This window comes from Ovis aries, chromosome X (assembly GCF_016772045.2).
Source record: "Ovis aries strain OAR_USU_Benz2616 breed Rambouillet chromosome X, ARS-UI_Ramb_v3.0, whole genome shotgun sequence".
NCBI classification, from domain to species: domain Eukaryota; kingdom Metazoa; phylum Chordata; class Mammalia; order Artiodactyla; family Bovidae; genus Ovis; species Ovis aries.
Genome location: NC_056080.1, coordinates 28141231 through 28164015, shown reverse-complemented (window position 1 = coordinate 28164015; position 22785 = coordinate 28141231). Strand labels below are relative to the sequence as shown.

Below are 22785 nucleotides of genomic sequence, written 5' to 3'. Positions count from 1 at the left end.
CTATCAGTCCTGAGGACTCACATTCTGTATACTGATATTTGTGAATCTAGTTAGTAAAAGATCCAGCTTCCTACATTCCTATTTCTAGATAGTTGGACAAAACAAAGTTTATACTAGGAATCTTTAAACCATGGATAAAATATTCCAGACAAATGTTCACAGCCTGTATACTGTATTTTCTTGAGTATGCTCAATAACAAAATTATCTTTTATGATATAAATTAGTTAAAGAATATGTTCAAACCCTGAAGTTCACTCAATGATGTGACAGGAAGAACATTGTCTGCTTATTCTGTTTAAGGCTAAATTTTCTTTTGGTTTTTGAAAAAAAAAAAAGTTAATCTAACACTATTTTTATAATGTTATACATTTTCATCAGGTTTTCAAAAATATGTATACTTTTATATGAAAAGGATTAGATTATGCACAAAGGTACCTCCATTAAACAGAATATTTCAATAAAACTGGTATACAATTTTATCACAGAAGCAAGTCAATCCTTTCTGTGCTGTTTGGGGATATTTTAGACTGCTTATATGAGTGCTTTAAAATGAATGCTTGACATATTTCAGTTCTTGAAATTATCAACACAGATTATAATATAATTGAAATGAGTATCAGCATAAATTAAACATTCACACAATAGCTTACTACAGTGAACTACCATATAAATATTGACTAGGATTTTCAAAGTCACTGGTTTAAAAACTTACTATGATGAGCACAATTTGCTGTAGTATTTTATAAAGGCAGAACTGAACTACAGAACACCCATTAATTTTTTTTTATCCAACTTGCCCTTTAAGATACACATGAATCTATTTATGAGCAATAAAATCATTCATAGTCCATACCTTATACCACAGGATTTCAGGTTCTCTGCTTGGTAGCAAAAAGTCTTCTATGTCACGGCAGGCAATTTCCTTGCTTTTGCTAAGTTCAGCTTTATCAAAGTACTTCATCTTGGAATTGTAGCAGAGTCCAGTGTCATTTTCGCCTACTGTCAGTGAGATGGATACTTTCATACAGTAAGTGGAGTTTCTGTAACAAAGCAGAATAAATATGGTGGCCTGGTGTGAACAAATAGCAACCGATGCCAAGGGAGTGCATTTACTTCAGTCAAAAAGGGAAAGAAGGATAAAAACTCTATTGATTAATTAATGTATGGTATCATGGCTTATTCCACAGGGCTCTTATCTGTCAGCTAAACAATGCTTGGTTCTGTTAAACCATTTATATATTTTTCATATGCTGGGAAGAAAGTTTTATAATATATACAGGTTTGGTTTGAAAAAATGTTCAATAGAGATTTTTGTTATCTAGAAAAATAAAAGTAATGAAAAATATTTAGGTCAAGAAAGAAATCAAGTTTGAGTATAATTATGCTAAAATCAGTAAACTCATACTCAGCCATAAATACAAATGAAATAATGCCATTTGCAGTGACATGGATGAACCTAGAGATTATCCTACTGGGTAAAGTAAGTCAGACAAAGAAAGACAAATACCATATGGTATCGCTTATATGTGTAATCTAGAAAAGAATAGTAAAAATTAACTTATTTACAAAACAGAAATAGAGTCACGGCTATAGAAAACAAGCTTATGGTTACCAAAGGGGGATAAATTGGGAGATTGGGATTAATATATCCACACTATTATATATAAAATAGATAACTAATAAGGACTTACCATATAGCACAAGGAACTCTACTCAATACTCTGTACTGATCTTTATGGGAAAAGGATCTAAAAAAGAGTGGATATATGTATATGTATAACTGATTCACTTTGCTGTACAGCAGGAACTAACACAACATTGTAAATCAACTATATTCCAATAAAAATTGTTGTTGTTAATCACTCAGTCATGTCCAACTCTTTTGAGACTCTATGGACTATAGGCCACCAGGCTCCTCTGTCCATGGGATTTTCCAGGCAAGAATACTGGAGTGGGATGCCATTTCCTTCTCCAGGGGATCTTCCCCACCCAGGGATAGAACCCAAGTCTCCTGCTTTGCAGTTGGGTTCTTTACTGCTGAGCCACCAGGGAGTCAGGCATTCATTGGTCATTAGGGAAATAATTCACACTGCATGAGATATGGTTGCATACCCTCATGATAAAAAGAAACTAACACATACTGTTTGTAAGTTTGTTTTTACTCATCTATCACCCTAAGTTTTTCAGAAAAAAATGTTTTAAAGACATACACTTTATATTTTAGTATAATCACACTTTTTCCTGCTTTATCTACAAGGAACTTTATACTTTCATTTTGTTAGGTAGTTAGAATAGGAAAAAGGCATCCAGAATGGTGGTGGCTAAAAGACAAGGAAGGGAAAAGCCCATGAAAATAGACCAAAGGAAGCTCTGAGAACCTGAGGACCTCAGGTAGAACAAACAGCAGTCCTGGTTGGCCCAATTTACATAGGACAGGCCCAGGGGGAGGAGAAAAATCATATAAAAAGAGGAGCCAAAATTGGGCGGGGCCTCTTTTCTCTTCCTGTCTTTTGGGTCAACATGCCCTGAAGGCATGCATGCCTTGAGGATGTATTTTCCTAAATAAAAATTAATTAAAAATCAAATAAAATTGGTAAACCAAACAAAGAAATAGGAAATTGTAACTGATCTATTAATCATAATGGAAGGACAGGGATAAGGCTGGTCAAGTCATAAAGTACCTACTGGTTGTCTGCTAAGAGAAGACATTTTCAATGACTATGGGCAGTAAACAGTCTTGGATAAAAGTAATGCTCATTTACAATCTGTCTTTACAGACTCATACCCACTTGGACTGAAGTTCAGGTTGTGAGACGGGAGAAACATACTAATATATTATGTAAGGACAACACCATCCTGATAGACAAATTCTACAGAATCAATTGATTAAATCAGCACATCAATTTATTCTTTGCTGGATCCGAGATTAGGTTTATAATGGAATGCATGAGAATAGAAATTGTGTTCAGAGATCTCTTTGAAAAAGTCAGACCAAAGGAAGTTTTCTTGTAAATTGCATCATTTCTGTTTGCTAATTTAGCTTCTGGACAGTCAATGAACACTAATAATGTGTCAGTCATTATGCCAGGCAGTGACAATAAAGAGAAGAATTAGACATCAGACTTAAGGTTTTCTTAAGAGAACTCTTTTGTTAAGTGTTTGATGGTATATATATGGCCATCAAAGTCCTGGGCTTGTATCTTACTGTTATATTTACAACTTGAGGCAACTCACCAAGCACCTCTGAAACTCTCAAGTGGTGTGCAGAGACAACACTTTTCCAAGTATTGAATGTGATACTAAATTAAAACCTGTTTGGCCTGTCCTAGGCGTTCAATCAGGAGAAAGCAATGGCTACCCACTCCAGTATTCTTGCTTGGAGAATTCCATGGACAGAGGTACCTGGCAGAAGTCCATGGGGTCGCAGAGTTGGGCACGACTGAGTGATTAACACACACACAGGTGTGCAGTGATGTTGATTCCTCTCTGCTTTGCACTGACGTACATGGACCACAACCCCCAAGTCCTCCCCCTTATTCAGTCAAGATGCTTTGTTGTTTAAGCAGCAACTTGATTTAGATTCCTGCTTTTTTTTCTTGTCATGCTAACATGACACAATGAGAATGACCAGAAAATAGCCAGATTTGTTGTGGTATAATAAAGAACATACTTGGTATTTTTCTTGGCATAGATCTTCTAAAACTCTTAAATTTCTTGAGTGATTTTTCCTGAGTATTATTCATAAGGGGTCCCTTTTGATCACATTTGGGTTTGTGTTAAGAGCTGACTTTGAGTGGGGCAAGATAGACCAAGAGATCAGAGTTAGGCCTCTCAGCCCCACCCACTGACAGGAGGGGACAGGCATTGGAGACTGAGCTCTTTAAAAACTCTTAAAGCTTCAGCTTCAGTGAACGCAAGGCAGTGCTGGGTCGGTGGCAGGCCTGGAGAGCTTGTGCAAGCCTCTGTGCCTCTTCCCTCATCCCTTGCCCTACACACCTCTTTCATCTGGCTGTTCATTTGTATCCTTTGAAATACACTTTGTAATAAATCAGCAATAGTAATAAACTGACTTTCTGACTTCTATGATCCATCCTAGCCAATGACAGAATCTGAGGGCGTTCCACAAACCTCTGATTGACAGCTGGTCAGTCAGAAGTGTAGGTAATTTGTGGACTTGCAACTGGCCTCTCCCAGGACTGAGCCCTTAACTGTGAGACCCGACACTAAGTCCAGGAAGGTAGCGCCAGAACCGAACTGAATGGTTAAACATCCAGCTGGTTGAAGAAGGATCTTATGTGGGAAGAAGATGCATCTGGTGTGAGAGGTGTTGAGAGTAAAGGAGCAAAACAGAGTTTACCATTACTGTTAGTTATTCAGCTTTATATTGGGTAGCAGAGAAAACTTCCACAAAAAAATTAAAATTTAGATTTCTCTAGCTTCATATAATATGTAGTCTACAAGTAGGTCTACAATACTTAATACGTGAAACCATTAGCTATTAGACAGTCAATCAGTAGCCTGAAAAACGTCCTCAGAGAAGGTGCTCAGGGATTTTTCTAGAATGATAGACATATTCCCTGCCCCAATCCCTCACAATCTAGAAGTGATACACAGTAAACAGCTGAAATTCAATGTGATAAATACTACAAAGGTGGCAGGTACCACCACAGGAGTGCCAAAGAAAGAAAGACGAAGACTTGATAAACTGTCATATATGATTATCTTAAAGCGTGAATAATTTTAAAGTGTTAGTAATTTTAAGAAAGGCTATTTCAAGGAATACTATGCACAAAGGCTCGAAGGCATGGAACAACTTGGCATGTTTGAAGAAATGCAAATAATTTGGTGTGACTGAATTATAAGATAGTGATAAAGAACAGCAGGGATTGGAACTGGAGAGGTGTGCAGAAGCCAGGTTGAAAGTCCTATAAAGTCACCATAAAGACTTTGGACTTTATGCTGGGGAATGGTGACATTTGGATTTTGGAAAGGTTTTTCTGATTGTAGTGAAATAAATGAATTGAACCAGATTGGAAGGAGGACTAAGTACAGTGAGACAAATTAGGAAGCAATTGTATTTACTCAGGAAAAAAAAAAAAAAATGGCAACTCCAACAAAGCCAATGTCCATTGAGGTAAAAAGGAGGGATCATGTTTAAAATATATTTAAGATATAGAATCAATGTGATAGTGAAGGAGCAAAGGAAAGAGAGACATACAAGATGATAAAGAAGTTTTCTCAGATGAGTATATGAAAGGTAGCGTCAATCTTTCAGCATGGAAGATATTGAAAAAGAAAAAGCTTTGAGAGCAAAGAAAGTGTGTTAAATTTTAGCTTGAGCTTCACACCCAAGAGGGAAAAAAAATCCTCTTTGGGTCTGCCAGCAATATTGCTCATGCATTATTTATTAATTTCACTCCAGTACAGACTAAAGCATGCTCTTCTCAGGCTCCTTTTAAGATAATTCTTTTTAAGAAAAAATAATTTACTAAATTATTAACTATTTGGGGATGCATTCAACTGTCTTACAACATTTGAGGTTTAGAAACATACTGATATTTGTAGAACGTGGTAGAATTCTTAAAGAACAGACTTTTCTAAGAAGTAAATCAGTGAATTCTAATTTTGAACCTTCCACATTAATCTTTTAAATTCAAGAGTCTTAGGTCTTCTTTCTCCTCAGACTTACATTGTTGTCGGTTTTCCCACATCTCCTTGTATCAAATACAAGGCCGTTGGGTCAACAGTAAGATCACTAAAGCCCAACTGCAGAGGTTCAGATTCCAGCCCAATTGCTCACTACTTTTGAAAATAGGGGAAAGTTACTTCATTTTAGGCTTCCATTTCATCATTTATACAAGGAGAAAATAATACTAAAGACCTTATAGGCTCCTGTGAGAATCAAGCATGTTAAAACATGGTCTTGTTATAAAGCCAGTGTGGGCCTCAGTCGTTCAGTCATGTCTGACTCTTTGAGACTCCATGGACTGCAGCCCGCCGGACTCCTCTGTCCATGGGATTTCCCAGGCAAGAATACTGGAGTGGGTAGCCATTTCCTTCTCCAGGGGATCTTCCTGACCCAGGGATGGGACCTGGGTCTCCTGCATTGCAGGCGGATTCTTTATGGTCTGAGACACTAGGGAAGCCTTAAAATACAGTTTCAGTCTCTTAGTGAATATTAGAGCTTATTATCAGTACTTGATTCTCTTTTCCTACTTCCTTTATATTTCTATTTTACAGTAGGGCTAAACAGTGTTTGTTTAGAAGGTAGGTTAGACAGACAGCATCACCATGATGATGCCTTCAGTTCCTTGGTGTTTAATTAGTGTGAAGCATAAGAATACAGATAAGTCCTTATGTTGTCATCTGGGATATGTGGTTGGGTTAGACAAGAATGAGGAAAATTCATAAAAAATAAAACTCCTCACCTCAGTCACCCTGTCTTGCTCTATTATAAATGAAACTGAACCCTAATTTTCAGAAAGTGGCTCCAGATGAACACACTTAGATATTCTTATTTTCCTGTCTTTTATTCCCTAGGTTTGTGAGGTGATTGCTGATTTACTACTGTCTGGTAATGTCTGAAATTCCAGACTCCCCAGGATAGCACTATTTTCAAATTACTTTCGATGTTTTAATACTTGTTTACTGTTTCTGTTCATCAGGAGGTGGTTTAAAAAGCTAAAAATAAAGCAGCATCCAATGAATGCTATAGTCCTATTTACTGAGAAGAGCTAACAGGAAGCAAGCAACTTTTGACACATTAATAAGCATAGGACCCCCTGAGGGGAATGACACACTCTCAAAGTAAAGAGTCCCATCCGTCATCATTAAATTTGCAGTATGACTGCTATGGCACTGTGGTTCACTGTAGTCAGGGAAATATGGTGGAATGGGGTAAATGGGAAAAGAGTGCTCAGCCAGGATTTACAGTAAAAACCATGAGCACTTATCTACTCAGCTTCTATTGTTTTATCAGGTGAGCTGCAATCTAGGCAAAAATTACATCATGACTGCTGGTTCCAATGTTTGTCAAGTGGGTAGAGAGACAGGATATTACATGTATGTGGACAAAATGGTTGTTCATAATTGAGAGTTAATACTCATCATTTCCAGTGAAGAAATATTAATGTGAAATTTTTTAAAAACCTACTTTGTTCTAGCAAGGGCAACCCTGCAGGATACACAAGCACACAAAACGTACTGTACAAACAACACAGATAGAGTTATTTCTTTCAACCTCCTGAGGTTACAGCAAAGGGACTCAAAACTTAAAGTAAGTCAATGAATCATCTAAGAAATGGGATTGGAACTCATATCTCCCAACTTCGAATTCATTGGTCTCTTCTGTACACTACTGAATATAAGTAGTGCTGGGTTAGCACACATAAACTATATATACATTGTTTAAAACAAAAGAAAACTACCTACTTTTAGCACTGATTTTATATTATTTTACATTCTAGAATAGATGCCTATGGAAGAAAGACAGAAGGCGTTTTAACTTGAGTTTTTTTGAAAAGTTAGGTCCTTAAAACTCTCAAACATCTAAAAAGGAATAAAAGGGGCGCAGGCAGCAGGAATTAAAGAAATATTATGGTTTCATCAACTCTTTCTACTATACACTTTCTACATGTATATACATACTTGTAAAAAGAACAGTTTTGGATAGGACTGACTTAGGGTCATGTTTTATAAGGGAGAAAGAAAGCTAGCCTAAATCCAGAGCAACTACTAGGGATTAACAAACATTTCTGGACATAATCAAGAAGTAAATCTATGACACAGAAAATAGAATTTAAAAATACTTTCTGTAAGTACAGTCTCTGTAAGTCAGTACAGTATACTGAAGTTCTCCACAGGTTCCTTAGCAGTGTGCTACTTTGAAACAGCAAAAGAGTCTGAATTGGCATGCAAGGAAGCGACTAGAGATTTTTAAGTTTATCTTTCAAAGGATGACAGTATTACACAGCTACAGATCGAGGTGTGGAAATCTGGGTAGTGCAGGCAGGAGGTAAGTGCAGGCAGGTATGTGGGAAGAGAAATTTTGTATATTACCTGATTAGCTATAGAGTATAATAAAAGTCATGTTATTCCATACCTAAGGGTAGCACAGTTTCAATTATTCTATAATCACACCCCCTATGCATGATAATGCATGGTATTCAGTGTCTCTCTCCACTCCAACAGAATTACCAGCAACATGATTGTTAAATATGTCCTCTACGGAGGCGCCACTAAACACTTGACCTGTATATTATGTTAATTTCCTGGTCCCTAGGGGAAATAATAATATTTCCATAATGTTTGGAAATCTCTTCCCACTTTATGAAGTGCTGAAAGAGATAGGGATTTGATTGATATTTTTAAAGGATTAAGTTGTTTTAGGCTTCTATGTTTTATATGGTTTAACATTCTTCTTTTTCAAGTCATAATCTTTGGTACATATTTTTTTTTTTCTTGTAAAAACAAAAGCAGAGAGTATTTTTGAAGTGCTACAAACGTTTGGGGACTGAAAAACAGCACAGAGGTTTGGAAAATCTGAAAGTTCAGTTACTACAGAATGGAGCAGAACTCAACTGTTCTCAAAGGTGGCTCCTTAAACTATAGATTCCACTGTAGTCTTTGACCACTTATTGTGAAAAAAAATGTTGGGAATCAAAAATGTCAGCGTTAGACTGTGGCAGGAACATTTTACAGTTTGTTAAGGCTTAAATATACATTGATAATTCATTTCTAATCTTAAAGCCTTCCAATTTTTCGATCTGTATTTTTTTTCTATCAGTCCTTACAGTGATGCCTGAAGCTATGCATGTGGCCCCTCTATCTTATCTTTCTCAGCACACCCTATGCTTACAGTGACTTACGAAAAATGTGAAATTTGTTTGCATTAGGTTTTCTTTTCAGAAGAGCTCTGGAGGACCTATTGATTTAACTGTGATTGAAATCAGCCCTTGTAAAAGGATAAGAATAAGAACATGAAGCACTTGATAAAACCTAAAAGTACCAGCTTAAGCGACTTCCCTGGTGGCTCACTTCACTTCACTTCTTCACTTCTACCCACAATGCAGGAGACCCGGGTTCGATCTCTGGGTCGGGAAGATCCCCTGGAGAAGGAAATGGCAACCCACTCCAATATTCTCACCTGGAAAATCCCATGGATGGAGGAGCCTGGTTGGCTACTGTCCATGGGGTTGCAAAGAGTCGGACATGACTGAGTGACTTCACTTCACTTAAAAGTACCAGCTTAGTACCTTCTTGTTTGAAATTCTTTTTCCTAAATGCAACTGGTAAGTTGAACTTCATCTACAATCTTCTGCTAACTATACAGTTAAAATAATTATCTCCCTCTTTTTTGATGGAAAGTGAATAACATAATCTTATCATTTTAATCTTTCTAGCTTGGTATTCCTGGAATATTAGATGTGAAGAGGACTTGTATGAAATTCTAGTCTAGTATTTCTCCCCCTGAGTTGTTACCAGGGCAGGAGAACTTTGAAACTTCATTACTATAGACCCTGAGGTCTCCCTCTAGATCTCTTCTGAAGAAAAAGAGACAGATTTAAAACAGACACACACACATACAAAACATGTCACCAAAGGAAACTGAGGCTCAGGAAGTATGCTCAGGGTCATGTAAATTTCAAATTTCTTCAGAGAAGCTATGACCGACCTCCTCTATCACTATCCAGCTGATCTCTGTTTATTTTCTTCATAACAATCACAATTTGTAATTACCTGTTTTCCCTTATTTTGCTGTCTCCTCTGTTAATAGATATTCTTCTTGTAATAGGTAAATTAAGAGAGTTAGCTCTATGCTGGCTGAATTCTTAAAGGCATATATTTTTCAAAACTCACACAACATAATAGTAACCATTTGCAAGTGCGCAGTGAAGCATCGTTTAGCACATTCATAATGTGCAGCCATCACCTCTATCTTGTTCCAAGTCATTTTCATCACTCCAAAATGAAACTAGAGCCATTAGCAATCACTCTCCATTTCTCCATCCCCGTGTCTCCCGATAGCCACTAATCACATTTCTGTCCTTATGGATTTGCTTAGTTGGAATTATTTCATCTAAAAGAAATCATACATGTGGACTTTTGTGTCTGAGACTTTTTCTTTTTCACTTAGCATCATGTGTTTAAGGTTCATTCACATTGTGATATGTATTCGTGACTCATTCCTTTTCTTTTTGGCTGAACAATAGCCTATTATATGGATATATCATATTTAGTTTCCTGCTTCCATATTTTGATTATTAAAATTAGTGCTGCTATGAACATTCATCTACAAGTATTTGTTTGCATGTCTTGGGATTCCCAGGTGGCGCAGTGGCAAAGAATCTGCCTGCCAATGCAGGAAACACAAGAGACTCAGATTCCATCCCTGGGTGGTGAAGATTTCCCTGGAGGACAGCATGGTAACCCACTCCAGTATTCCTGCCTGGAAAAGTCCATGAACAGAGGAGACTGATGGGCTACAGTCCATGGGGTCACAAAGAGTTGGACCCGACTTGGCACACATGCATTACATACTTCTTGCAATACTTTTGCGTGTGTATCTAGGAGTGGAAATGTTGAGTCCTGTGGGTATTCTATGCTTAAGTTTTAAATGATTCAAGGACTTTAAAAAAAAAAAAAATCTCTTAAACTCTTTCTCCTTTTCTGAACACTCCAGTTTCTCCTGACATATGGAGAATAATACATTATAGGAATTTGTTCAGTGATGGCTGATTTAGAATAAGGACTTAAGCCTAATGACATCCCTGAGTGTCTTGTACAGTGCCAGGCATATAATAGGTACTCTGAATAAACATTTGTTAAATGAATGAATGAACTATTAGTTCGTGGCTACAAAGCTCTGATTTACACTGCTTTTTGCTTAAGCCTTCTAAACAATCCTCACCTATATCCCACCATACTTTTGGGCTGGCCAAAAAGTTCATTTGGGTTTTTCCATAAGCTGGTACAGAAAAATGTGATCAAACTTCTTGCCAACCCAATACTTTTTACCTCCTTTCTCTGTATGCTTCTTTGACATAGCACATGTCAAGAATGTGGATGTGCCTGGAAAAGGTCTCTTGCAAGCCAGGCAAAAATTGCAACACAGCTGTAAAGATTTCCTGGTAATGAACCCTAACCTGGTTAATCTCCTCCCACCATGCCCACAACAGACCTTTTTAGCATAGTAGACTTTTTTGATTTGAAAGATAAGGGAAAGATGAGAGAAGGGGAGCATAAATGTTTGAGCCACATTTGGGTCAGTTGCAAATCATTTTTTTCTCTCCAAGCATCACACAGGGAGGTTTTTCTAAAGTGACTCTAATAACTCTTGTACTATTAAATCTTGCTCCTAGACTGCTGTGGAAAAGAGGTGACTTAGGACTCAAACATTCGGCTAATCCTGCACCCCACCCCTCATTTAATGATGAAAATTACAGGGAAAATTTCAATAGAGTAAAACAAAATCTATACTGATCTTTAAAGAAGACAAAGAACTACCAGAGTCTGCTGAAATTTTACCCAGGTACAAATAGATTGTTCAGAGTTAGCCTAATGTTTTGAAATTTAAAGCCATACTTTCCCCCTACTGTATGTAAACCAAATCTGGACAATGTTACCAAACAGTTACTATAATTAGTGATTTTTTTCCTACTAATATTTCTCTAAGTATTTTATGAATATAATAATGGTCATATGCTTTATTTATTTTAACTTTCCAGGTCAAAATTTCCTGACAACAGCTTGGCTTTCCTTGACTTCAAGATAAAAATGCAAGTGATAAGTAAAATTAACTGTGAAACTGGTAGATAATGGGCATTCATATCATATATTTAACTACATGTAAAACACAAAAACTGAATCTATTCCATAAAATTGACAGAGGTGCATATTTCCAGACTCTGGAGACTGGTGTTATTTTGAAGACACAATGTTTACCAAAATGCACAGTCAAGAGTTTCATGTAAAGAGTGACTTTGAACTTAGCATATTTATAAAGTGGCTCAACTTCTACATACATGAAGAAGACCGAACAGTGTATCTGTATCTGGGAAAACTACTCCTCACTCAAGAAAGGTTTGGGGGAAATGGATATGGAACCAGAATTACTTTCTGAAGAAGGAATTGCAGGGACCTCCCTGAATTTACCTGTTCACAGCACCAACTTAGTGCTCCAATTTGAAGATAAGAAGTGAGATGTTGCTTGCTTTTTCATCACTTTCTACTGTCGCAAGTCTTTTACTTCCTTTCCTCTTGTTATGGTTTGAGGTAGTTTTATTCTATGTAAATTTTGGCATATTGCCTCTTAAACTTTTCCTAGCAAAGGCAGGCCATTTCATAGAAACAAAACAAAACCAGCAAGCCCAATAGGAGACACTCAACTTAATCCAGGAATGAATATATTAACTCTTCTTTACTACAAGAGCTAATCAAATATCACTTATTGAACATTTAAAATTCATTCACTCAGTCAATATTTATTGAATGAAGACTAATGTGCTTGGCCCAACTGGGGATAAAGCAGTGAATAAACCAGTGCTTGGTCCTATGGCACTTATACTCTACTGAGAGAAAATGGTAGGGTAAAGAACATTGTGCAAAAAACTTTATGAAATACTAATTCACGAAGATATGGAGAAGTCGGAACTCTTGTGCATTGCTAGTGGGAACGGAAACTGGTGCAGTTGCTGTGGAAAACCAGCTTGGCAGTTCTTCAAAAAGTTAAACAGAGAATTACCATATGATCCAGCAATTTCACTCCTAGTCATATACCTAAAAGAACTGAAAGCAGAGACATAAACAGATACTTGTACAATAATGTTCATAACAGCATTACTCATGATAGCCCAAAAGTGTAAATGTCCACCAAAAGATGAAGGAATAAGCAAAGCATGGTATAGACATACAATAGGATATTTGGACTTTAAAAGAATGAAATTCTGATACATGTTACAACATGGATGAAACTTGAAAACATTATGTTAAGTGAGATAAGTCAAGACACAAAAGAACAAATATCCTATGACTCCACTTATATAACGTCCACAGGATAGGCAAACTGCTAGAGATAAGGCTGGGGAGAGAGGAAGGAATTGGGGATTACTGTTTAATGGGTACAGAGTTTCTATTTGGGATGATGAAAAATATCTAGAAATAGACAGTGGTGATGATTGAGCAACAGTATGAATGTAATTAATGTCACTAAACTGTACAACTAACAATGGTCAAAATGGCAAATTTTATGTTAAGTGCATTTTACCACAATAAAAATTTAAATTTTATACTTTATATGGGAAAAATATACTATATGAATTATATCTCAACAAAGCTATTATTTAAAAAAAATCTTTATATGCATTATCTCATTTAATCTCCCTCTATATAATCTCATTTATCCCTTTCACTTCAAATACCACCTCTATGTTTTTGTCTTAGCTCTGACCTCTATCTGAAATTTAGATTTACCAATTGTTTATCATAAAAAATTAGTTTAGATCTAATATGACTCATAAATACTTACTTCTACCCTTAAATCTATTCTTACCCTAGTCTCCCCTCTATCACTGATAGATACAACATTTACCTAGTTGCTCAAGCAAAATAACTAGAAATCCCTTGAAATGTTAGTTTTGTCCCAATGGAACTAGTGTGATGTCAGTGTTGTTGCTGTTTAGTCACTAAGTCATATCTGACTCTTTGCAACCCCATGGACTATAGCCCTCGGGGCTCCTCTGTCCATGGGATTCTCCAGGCAAGAATACTGGATGGGCTGCCATTTCCTTCTCCCTTCTCCCTCCCACTCAGGGATCGAACCTGTGTCTCCTCAGATTCTTTACCACTGAGCCACCAGGGAAGCTTGTGATGCAAGTGAGGGGTGCCAATAACTCAAAAATTAAGGTAAATATTACCTCAATGCAATACTGAATAAAACCAAACTAATACAAAAAATCCATGAAAACAATAAAGGCTTATAATTCTTTAGTATACCACTCTGTATTATATTTATCCTATCAATGATCACTAATTTATATTTTTCCTGACTTTATTTTTATTTTCTCTTCCATAAGAAAGGGAGTCTTATCCACCTTGTTTACCACTTTGTCCCATAAATATGTTCCCCATGTCCCAGGCTCTCATGCCAACTGACTTTCAGGTTGGATTTTTTTCAAGACAGGATGTGTTGTTTCAGCTTCTGGGTCTAATAAGACCAATTCCTTTCTCTCTTTTTCCCTCATATATAGGGGTGGTTGCTAATCCCTGGATTGCCTATGTCCCACCATTTCAGCACTTCTCACATATTTATAACCCGTTTCCCACATTAAATTATCCCTACTGAACTGTTTATAATGAACTTGCTTTAACTGACTAGATCTTGGCTAATATAGTAGCTTAGGAAACAAATATATGAGTGTTTAATCTACATTACACATAAATTGCTAAAAGTCACCCAGGAGGTAAAAAAAAAGAGGTAAACAAATTACATATTTGCAAATATTACATATAACACCTCTAAACTTGGCCCATTTAATAAATAAGGGTACTTTTGCATTTTCCTATCTATGAGGAAAGCCTTTCTTTTGTATATCTAAAACAAAGGGGTGGGGGAGAGAATTAAACTGTGAGTTAATTTAATTTAAAAGCAGAATTAGATGTTTCTGAAAAGAGACTTTTTTACTCTGTATAATTTATGCACATTTCACAGTTGGTTTCTTTTCAATACTTTTAAGGTAATTTTAGTATCAATTCCAGTCAACTGCAATTTTTACATTTTTCTGACCTGAAAGAAGAGCCATTAATCTGAATCACCTACAATTCTCTAAAAGAACAAATGGTTTAAATATCAGAAATCTAATAGCTTTACTTGGTGAATGAAAATAGGCCATTTTCAGGGAAAAGAAAATGGGCTAATGATTTATATTTCCTTATAAATATAAACATGGTTAGAATGTGACAACTGTACTATGGATTCTTGTCAACAAAGACGGTAGGAATAAAATACACTCAGGTTGGCAGAATGCAATGTCATGGAGTGATATTAGAGATATGAATAAAAGTGTTAAAAACAAAATATAAGTGGGTTGCATCCTCATCAAAATGTGATAATGAATACTAAAGATTTGCGAGAGCAGAGGAATCCAACAACAAGCGGTTGTGATCATGGATAAATAACTTGTCCTTCTCTGAACTTCAGTTAACTGATCATAAAATTGCGAGGATACTGAAACTCATAGAGTTGTTGTGAGAAGTAAACAACATCCTGATATAAAAACACTTTGCAATGAGCAAACCATTACATAATATGTCTTATTGCTGTTACCATTTTCTGCTCTGAAGGTTTAACCTTTTAGATTTTCAACCTTACTGCATCTCTCTGAATCTTCACATGTAGGCCTGGCAGTGTTCCACATCCCCTTCATTATTCATAGTATTTTCACCACTGGTTAAACAGGGAATTTATATCAAGGTCACCACTTTTTAAAAGCTTAATCTCCTTTCCAGCAGCACTTCATAAAAGAGATAAATCATATAGTTCTTTATATTTAATCTCCTTATCCTACTGCATATATAACCATCTTCCATTGCTGTTCTTCAGATTCAACTTTTCATTTTTACAGAAAGGCTCAATATGAACAGAACAGCCTTTCCAGGAGTGAAGTCTCATACATTTTGAAATTCAGTTAAACGCATCTCATATCATTGCCAGAAAGAACTACCATTGATGTGAAGGCGACCCTAGATGCAGCGGAAGGGAGAGAAAAGAAAGGAAGGAAGGAAGAAAATACCATGAATGAGGGCTTCTTATTAGCTGTGCTCTCCTGGTTTTAGATGGATGAGTCACCAAGGAGATTCTAGAACTGGGTAGTTGAATATGTGCAGATGTTAACTTAGAACAGACATTTTGAAATTCAGTATTCTACAGTATGGGTTATACGAAAAACATTTATCCCAAGCCAGAGGAGAGATGGAATAATTACACAAGAGACTATGTAACATTCTGCTGTCAAAGTACATTTCTATCAATATTATAAGATTATCTCTCATGTTTCCTACATGAAACAACTATTATAAAATACTGAAAATAGCTCTATTGTATACATGATTTCCAATCACAAAATCAGTTTTTTTTGCTTAAAGTCTATTATGGTAATAGCAAGAAAACAAAGGGAGACAGAACTCTTATGGAAGGGAAGAATTCAACCACGTTATATTCAGCCTTATCAGGATACAGGGTTTTCCCAAATAATTTCTCATACATACATGAAGAGTATCAAAGCTACAATCTATACAACAGCACTGTAATCATTCCCACTCTCAAAACCCTTCTGTTCACTAGTCTATTAAATACAATGATAATTGACCACCTTGGTGACTAATTTACAAAAGCTATTACATTACTTCTGGCTTCTTGTATTCTTTACTAACATGGATTTATTTGGAATCCAAATTGTACAAAGTATCGTGGCATAATTTGACTGTGCAGTTACTGGTGTTATTATTTACCATTTATTATGTCAATAAAGTATAAAGCAAATGGCAAATCCCACTCCAGGATTCTTGCCTGGAAAATCCCATGGATGCAGGAGCCTGGTAGGCTACAGTCCATGGGGTTGCAAAGAGTCAGACACAACTGAGCAACTTCACTTCACTTCATGTCAATAATGTATAAAGCACACAAGATGAACAAATTATTACTTTGAATTGTGGCTCTGGGTATGTTAGTTTGTCATTTGTTGAATAAAAGTCTAGAAGAGGGCTTACATCGTTTCCCCAAATTCCAAAATAGTATTATTGATAATATCATTATGCATGTAATATTTACTTGATCCACTGGTGCAATACTGAGAGATTTTACAGAGAGATAATGTATGGTCATGTGCATGTGTGTGTCTTCTATATCTACCTATGACTTACCTCTTTCCCTTCACTAATACAAATCTTTCAGTGGGAGTGTTAACTACTCTCCTCACTTTCTCAACCCAGGCTCATCTCTTTTCCTACCATCGTCTGAATTTTCTCACCAATATTTCTCAGAAAATACTGTTACTAGGATTATCAGTAACCTGACTTTCAACTGTTATCTGACTGGAGCATATTACAATTTAATTTTATTTATGTCTATTTATCTTGAGTTTTGATTATTTTCCTGGTTTTCCCTTAAATACAGAATCTCTCATTTTCCCTTAAATACAGAATTTCCCTGGGCTTTTGGCCATGTTATTCATTTCCTCTTGAGTACTATTATGTTACTGAGTGATATTCAGGATGAAATATTGCTGCCCCCACTGATGGATCACAGTTATGTGTTAGTGGTATACAAAGTAATAGGGTAAATGCGGCATTTTTTTTTAAGAAAATTGAAAAGTCAATTTTTAATGAGTACATGCCAATGCTGAAAAAGTCCCCACTGATGAGCCCCAGACACCCTGAAGCCAGTCCTTGGGGCAAATCCTATTACTAGGTTCTTTGTTATCCACAGGAATTGGACCAATTAACACCCTCAACAACAATGTTTGAGAGTGCCAGTTTTCTCATACCATTAACTAACATGGTAAGCTATGAATTGCTTTCATCTCTGGTAATCTAATAGGTAAAAACATGGTCTTTTATTTATTTTTGTCTTAACTTGCAATTTTATTAATTGTGAGGTTTAATATTTTTCATATACTTAAATAGCATTTGTATCCCTTATTTTGTGAACTGTCATCTTGATTTTTTTTCTATTGGATTAATGGTCTTATTTTTATTAATTTGTAGGAGACTTCTGAGGTCAAACTCTGAGATGGGAAATACTGAGATATGATTTGAGACCAGGTATATTAGAGTGCTGGTTACTGGGAAATCAGAAGAAAGGAGTACAGAAAAAGTATAGCACCAGAGGTGGTCATCCCTTCTTAGGAAGAGTGAGGTACGTTTAAGAGGAAACATGTCCTTCAAAGACTGAGGGGAAAAAAGGAACTGACTGAAGATAAAGGACTCTAATGAATGAATGAAGACTGTGACTAAGAATTAGAAGAAATCAGACTTGTAAAAAATGTACAATTTGTTACCACAACAACCAACATTAATAATAATAAAATCAGTATATCATAATGACAGAAAAAGAAGGTGACCTTAAAATATGAAATCAGAATAAGCCATGCAATCCCCTAACCTACCCACTTCAAAGTGTCTTCTAGTGCTGGTTCAGGAGGAACAAAAAAAGTAAACAATGAGAATTAATTCAGCAGATAAAACCACTGCAGGACACATATGCAAACATACACATTCACATTTGCACAAAACTGAGGAAAATTTTAACTTGACACTCCAACAGGAATTGTATACTTAAATAAGCATTGCAGAATTGGAATCATAAACATTTTTTTAAACTTTAAAGACAAAAGAACAATATGAAGTATGAAACAGGAGCTAATCAAATTTAGCAGAAACAGAATAAATAAAGATTGAATTACAAAGTACCTATGATATGCAGAATTTCTAAAATGGCCAGTGAAAGATGGTCTACTTGAATTCTCAGAACATGTGAAAATAATGAGTTAACACTCCTGTCATTATAGTACATTATATGGCACCGTGACTTAAAATAGGGAGTATTACCCTGGATTACACACATGGGCCCTTAAAAGCGTAGAATTTTCTCCAGATGGTGGTAGAAGAGGAAGTCAGAGGTGCATGAAGCATAAAAAGGATTCAACATGTCATCACTGGCTTGAGGATGGAGGAAGGCACTTGCAAAGAATGTGATCAACTTTTAGGAGCTGGGAGTGGCCTCTGACAGAAATCAGGAAAAAAAAAAAAAAAAGGAACCTTAATCCTAATCCTATAACCACAAGAATCTGAATTTGGCCAACTACTTGAATGAGCTTACAAGTAAGTGGTTTCTTTCCCCAGATCCTCCAGTTAAGAGCCTTGCACAGGAAAATTTGATTTTCGACTTATAAGACCCTAAACTGAGACTGCTCTGTGTTCTGACTTGCAGAACTATGTGGAAACAAACAAATAAAACAGGTGTGTTCATGGCATAAACCACCAAGTTCATGGCAATTTGTCAAGGCAGCAATATGGAATTCCCTAGGGAGAAAAGGTATAACCACAATTAACAAAGGGTCATCAAGGATACCCTAAAAGATCTAAAGGATAGAAAACAAAGAAGGAAATAAAACAAAAAGTTTTAGAAAGAACATGATAGAAAAGGCAGGAAGAGATTATCCAATGTACTTATAACTGAAATCCTTAAAGGGGAAAAAAGCAAATCAAAGAAACAGAAGAAAGATTCCAAGAAAATAATTCTAGATAACTTTGCTGAAATAAAGGCTATGAATTTACATATTAAAAAAGGAATGACACTGCCTCAGTTCCTAAAAAAAAAAAAGGAAAATAAAGTGTTTTTTTGCGATCACCTTGAAAAGTCAACCAGTCCATTCTAAAGGAGATCGGTCCTGGGTGTTCACTGAAAGGACTGTTGTTGAAGTTGATAGAAACTCCAATACTTTGGCCACCTCATGCGCAGAGCTGACTCACTGGAAAAGACTCTGATGCTGGGAGGGGTTGGGGGCAGGAGGAGAAGGGGACGACAGAGGCTGCGATGGCTGGATGGCATCACCAACTCGATGGACATGAGTTTGAGTAAACTCCGGCAGTTGGTGATGGACAGGGAGCCCTGGCGTGCTGCGGTTCATGGGGTCGCCAAGAGTCGGACACGACTGAGCGACTGAACTGAACTGAAGTGAACTGAACTGAAAAGCCACACAGACTGGATACGGATGTCTGGACCAACTCCCCGGTAGGAAGCACAGCCAGGAGAACCGGAAGTGTAGTTCACTAGCCAGCCCATTGCCGCAACGGAGGCGGGCCGACTCCAGAGGCTGTTGAGGAGCACATCGGCCCCCGGAAGTCCCTGTGTCCCTCACATCAACGACTTCCGGCTGCGCCTGAGGAGATGACGCAAAGGTGAGGCCAGGCCTAGCACAAAGGCCATAATCCCTATAGATACAAATACTTTCAGAAACTCACAAGAATTTTGTGTAACACTTCCTTGGAGGCAAGTTTCTTGGCGTACTAAAGTTAGGCTGGTGGTCCCACTGTGAAGTTCGGGAGGGGTGGTTTTCAGACCTACACATTGATATTAAAGACGATTTTCACCCAGTTTGTCAGGACACTTCCATTTTCTCTTTTCGGCCCCCCTCTTGTACTACAATGGAACAATCTCTAGAAAGAGCTTTGGATCTTGCAGAGTCTGTCATTGCAAGTGCCCAACAAAGACCTCTAAAAAGGAAAAACTCATTGAGTGGGGAGATGTCTCTCTATGAAAAACTTTATGACATTTATGTAGAAGAAAGTGAAAAAGAGCCTGAGGTTGCGGAGGAATTAAGAAGCAATATGAACCTATTAGAGAAGCTCCTTAGGAGAGAATCGTTGCCCTGTTTGGTGGTTAACCTGTACCCAGGAAAGCAGGGCTATTCACTGATGCTCAAGGGGGAAAATGAATCATTTATAGAGAGCATTCGACTGCCTTATGAAGAAGGGGAATTGCTCGAATACTTAGATGCTCAAGAATTACCGCCTGTTTTGGTGGATCTCCTGGAGAAGTCTCCGGTTAATGTTTTTCATCAGGGGTGTGTCATAGCGGAAATACGGGACTACAGGCAGTTCAGTGAAGGGGAGCCTCCGAGTTACCAAAGCAGACATATTCTCTTACGTCCCACCATGCAGACGTTAGCCTGCGATGTAGAGGCCATAGCCAGCGATCACCAGAACTGGACTCAAGAGGACAAACTTCTGCTTGAGAGCCAACTGATCTTAGCTACAGCCGAACCACTGTGTTTAGACCCTTCTGTATCAGTAGCTTGCACTGAAAACAGACTGCTCTATAACAAACAAAAACTGAACACTCTTCCCATGAAAAGGAATTTGAAGAGATTTTCTACAGCCTCTCTGAATCGGCAGCAGGATTTTCCTCCCTATCCACTTCCTCCTGAGCTAACAGCCCTGACTTCTTTCGCAAAAAGTCAAGAAAGTAAAACAGATGAGCAGTATGACCTCAAAACTTTGAAAGCAGGCAAGTGTGTAGATACGTGGAAACAGAGACCCTGTGATTTGGCTGTGCCTTCTGAAGTGGATGTGGAGAAACATGCTAAGTCTTTCAAATATGATGACTTACAACCAACAGTCTGGCCAACTTATGAGGTAGGAGAAGATTCTATATTTGGATATGAAGACAGCAGTCATTTCCAGGCAACAAAGCAGATGCTCATGTATCCGCTTAATGATCCACTTATCTCTGGAAAAAGCGTGCCCCGTAAAAAAAAAAGAGAAGTCAGATATGAGAGACAGATGTCTCCCTACCATTCCTTCACAGATGACCATCCCTGTAGTTTCCTGTCTGGGCCAGAGACTGATGATGTGAGGATAGTCAGTCCATCTGAGGAATCATCCCAGAAGAGCACCCAATATCCAGTGCAGATGTCATACAGCTCCAGTGATTTGGCTGATCTCTGGCCAGCTTCTCCAGGGAAAGAACTAGAGCAGCCTACGACTGGGTCGGTTCAGTCTTCTGGTGACTCAGCTGATCTCAGGCAACCTCCTCCAGAGAAAGAACTAGAACAGCCTAAGATTGGGTCAGTTCAGTCTTCTGGTGACTTAGCTGGTTTCAGACAACCTTTTCCAGGGAAAGAACCAGAACAGCCTAAGAACGGGTCAGTTCAGTCTTCAGTGCTGGGCAAGGGAGCCAAACATCCACCTTCACCCATCAGACTTCCCTTGAATCCACGAAAGAGCTCCTGGGGTGACAGTTTCACTTCTCAGCAGGCAAGCAGCTCTCATAAATTTCCATCTCCTGCCTCTGCTCCTAAGCTACCAAGTCTTTCCCAGAAATCTATGGAGGTGAGTCAAGTTAGCTCACTTCCTCTCATGGCCCTGTCTATTGTGGGCTCATCACAAAGGACTGAAGCTTCAGCCACATCCTCTGGTCTGAATATCACCAAAGAGGTGCAGCCTGGTGGAGGAGGCCTGGGCTTAGGGAGCAGCTCTAAGCCAGTGCAGGACTCTACTACAGCTCCTGCAGGAATCAGGCCTGGCCCCTTGCCTAGAGGGATCAAGCTTAGCCTCCTGCCTACTGGGATCAATCTGGGTTCCCTGGCCACAAGGATCAAGCCTGGATCCCTGCCCACAGGGATGAAGCTTGACCACCAACCAACAGGGGTCAAGCCTGGCCCTCTGCCCATAGCGATGAAGCCTGGCCCCCTGCCCACAGGGATGAAGCCTGGCCCCCTGCCCACAGGGATGAAGCCTGGCCCTCTGCCCAAAGGGACGAAGCCTGGCCCCCTGCCTACAGGGATGAAGCCTGAACCCTTGCCTAGAGGGATTAAACTTGACTACCAAACAACAGGGATCAAGTCTGGATCCCAGCCCATAGGGATCAAGCCTGGTCCCCAGCCCATAAGGATCAAGCCTGGCCTCCAGCCTAGAAGGATCAAGTCTGGACCCCTGCCCACAGGGATCAGGCTGGATCCCCTGCCCACAGGCAAGTCCAGACTCTTGCCCACAGGTATCAATCTTGGTCCCCTGGCCACAGGGGTCAAGCCTGGACCCCTTCCCACAGGGATAATGCTTGACCACCAACCAACAGGGGTCAAGCCTGGCCCCCTGCCCATAGGGATCAAGCCTGGAACCCTGCCCACAGGGATGAAGCTTGACTACCAACCAACAGGGATGAAGCCTGGCCCCCAGCCCATAGAGATCAAGCCTGGAACCCTGCCCACAGGGATGAAGCTTGACTA

At 38.2% G+C, this 22785-nt stretch overlaps 1 protein-coding gene across 1 annotated transcript in view; it reads right to left on the bottom strand.

Annotated features, from left to right (window-relative positions):
- Positions 1-22785, bottom strand: part of IL1RAPL1 (interleukin 1 receptor accessory protein like 1) — a 1455753-nt gene that overhangs the window by 593389 nt on the left and 839579 nt on the right. The window contains exon 4 of the mRNA XM_060407978.1: positions 855-1041. Coding sequence (XP_060263961.1) covers positions 855-1041 — 187 coding nt within the window. The remainder of the gene's footprint in view (positions 1-854; positions 1042-22785) is intronic.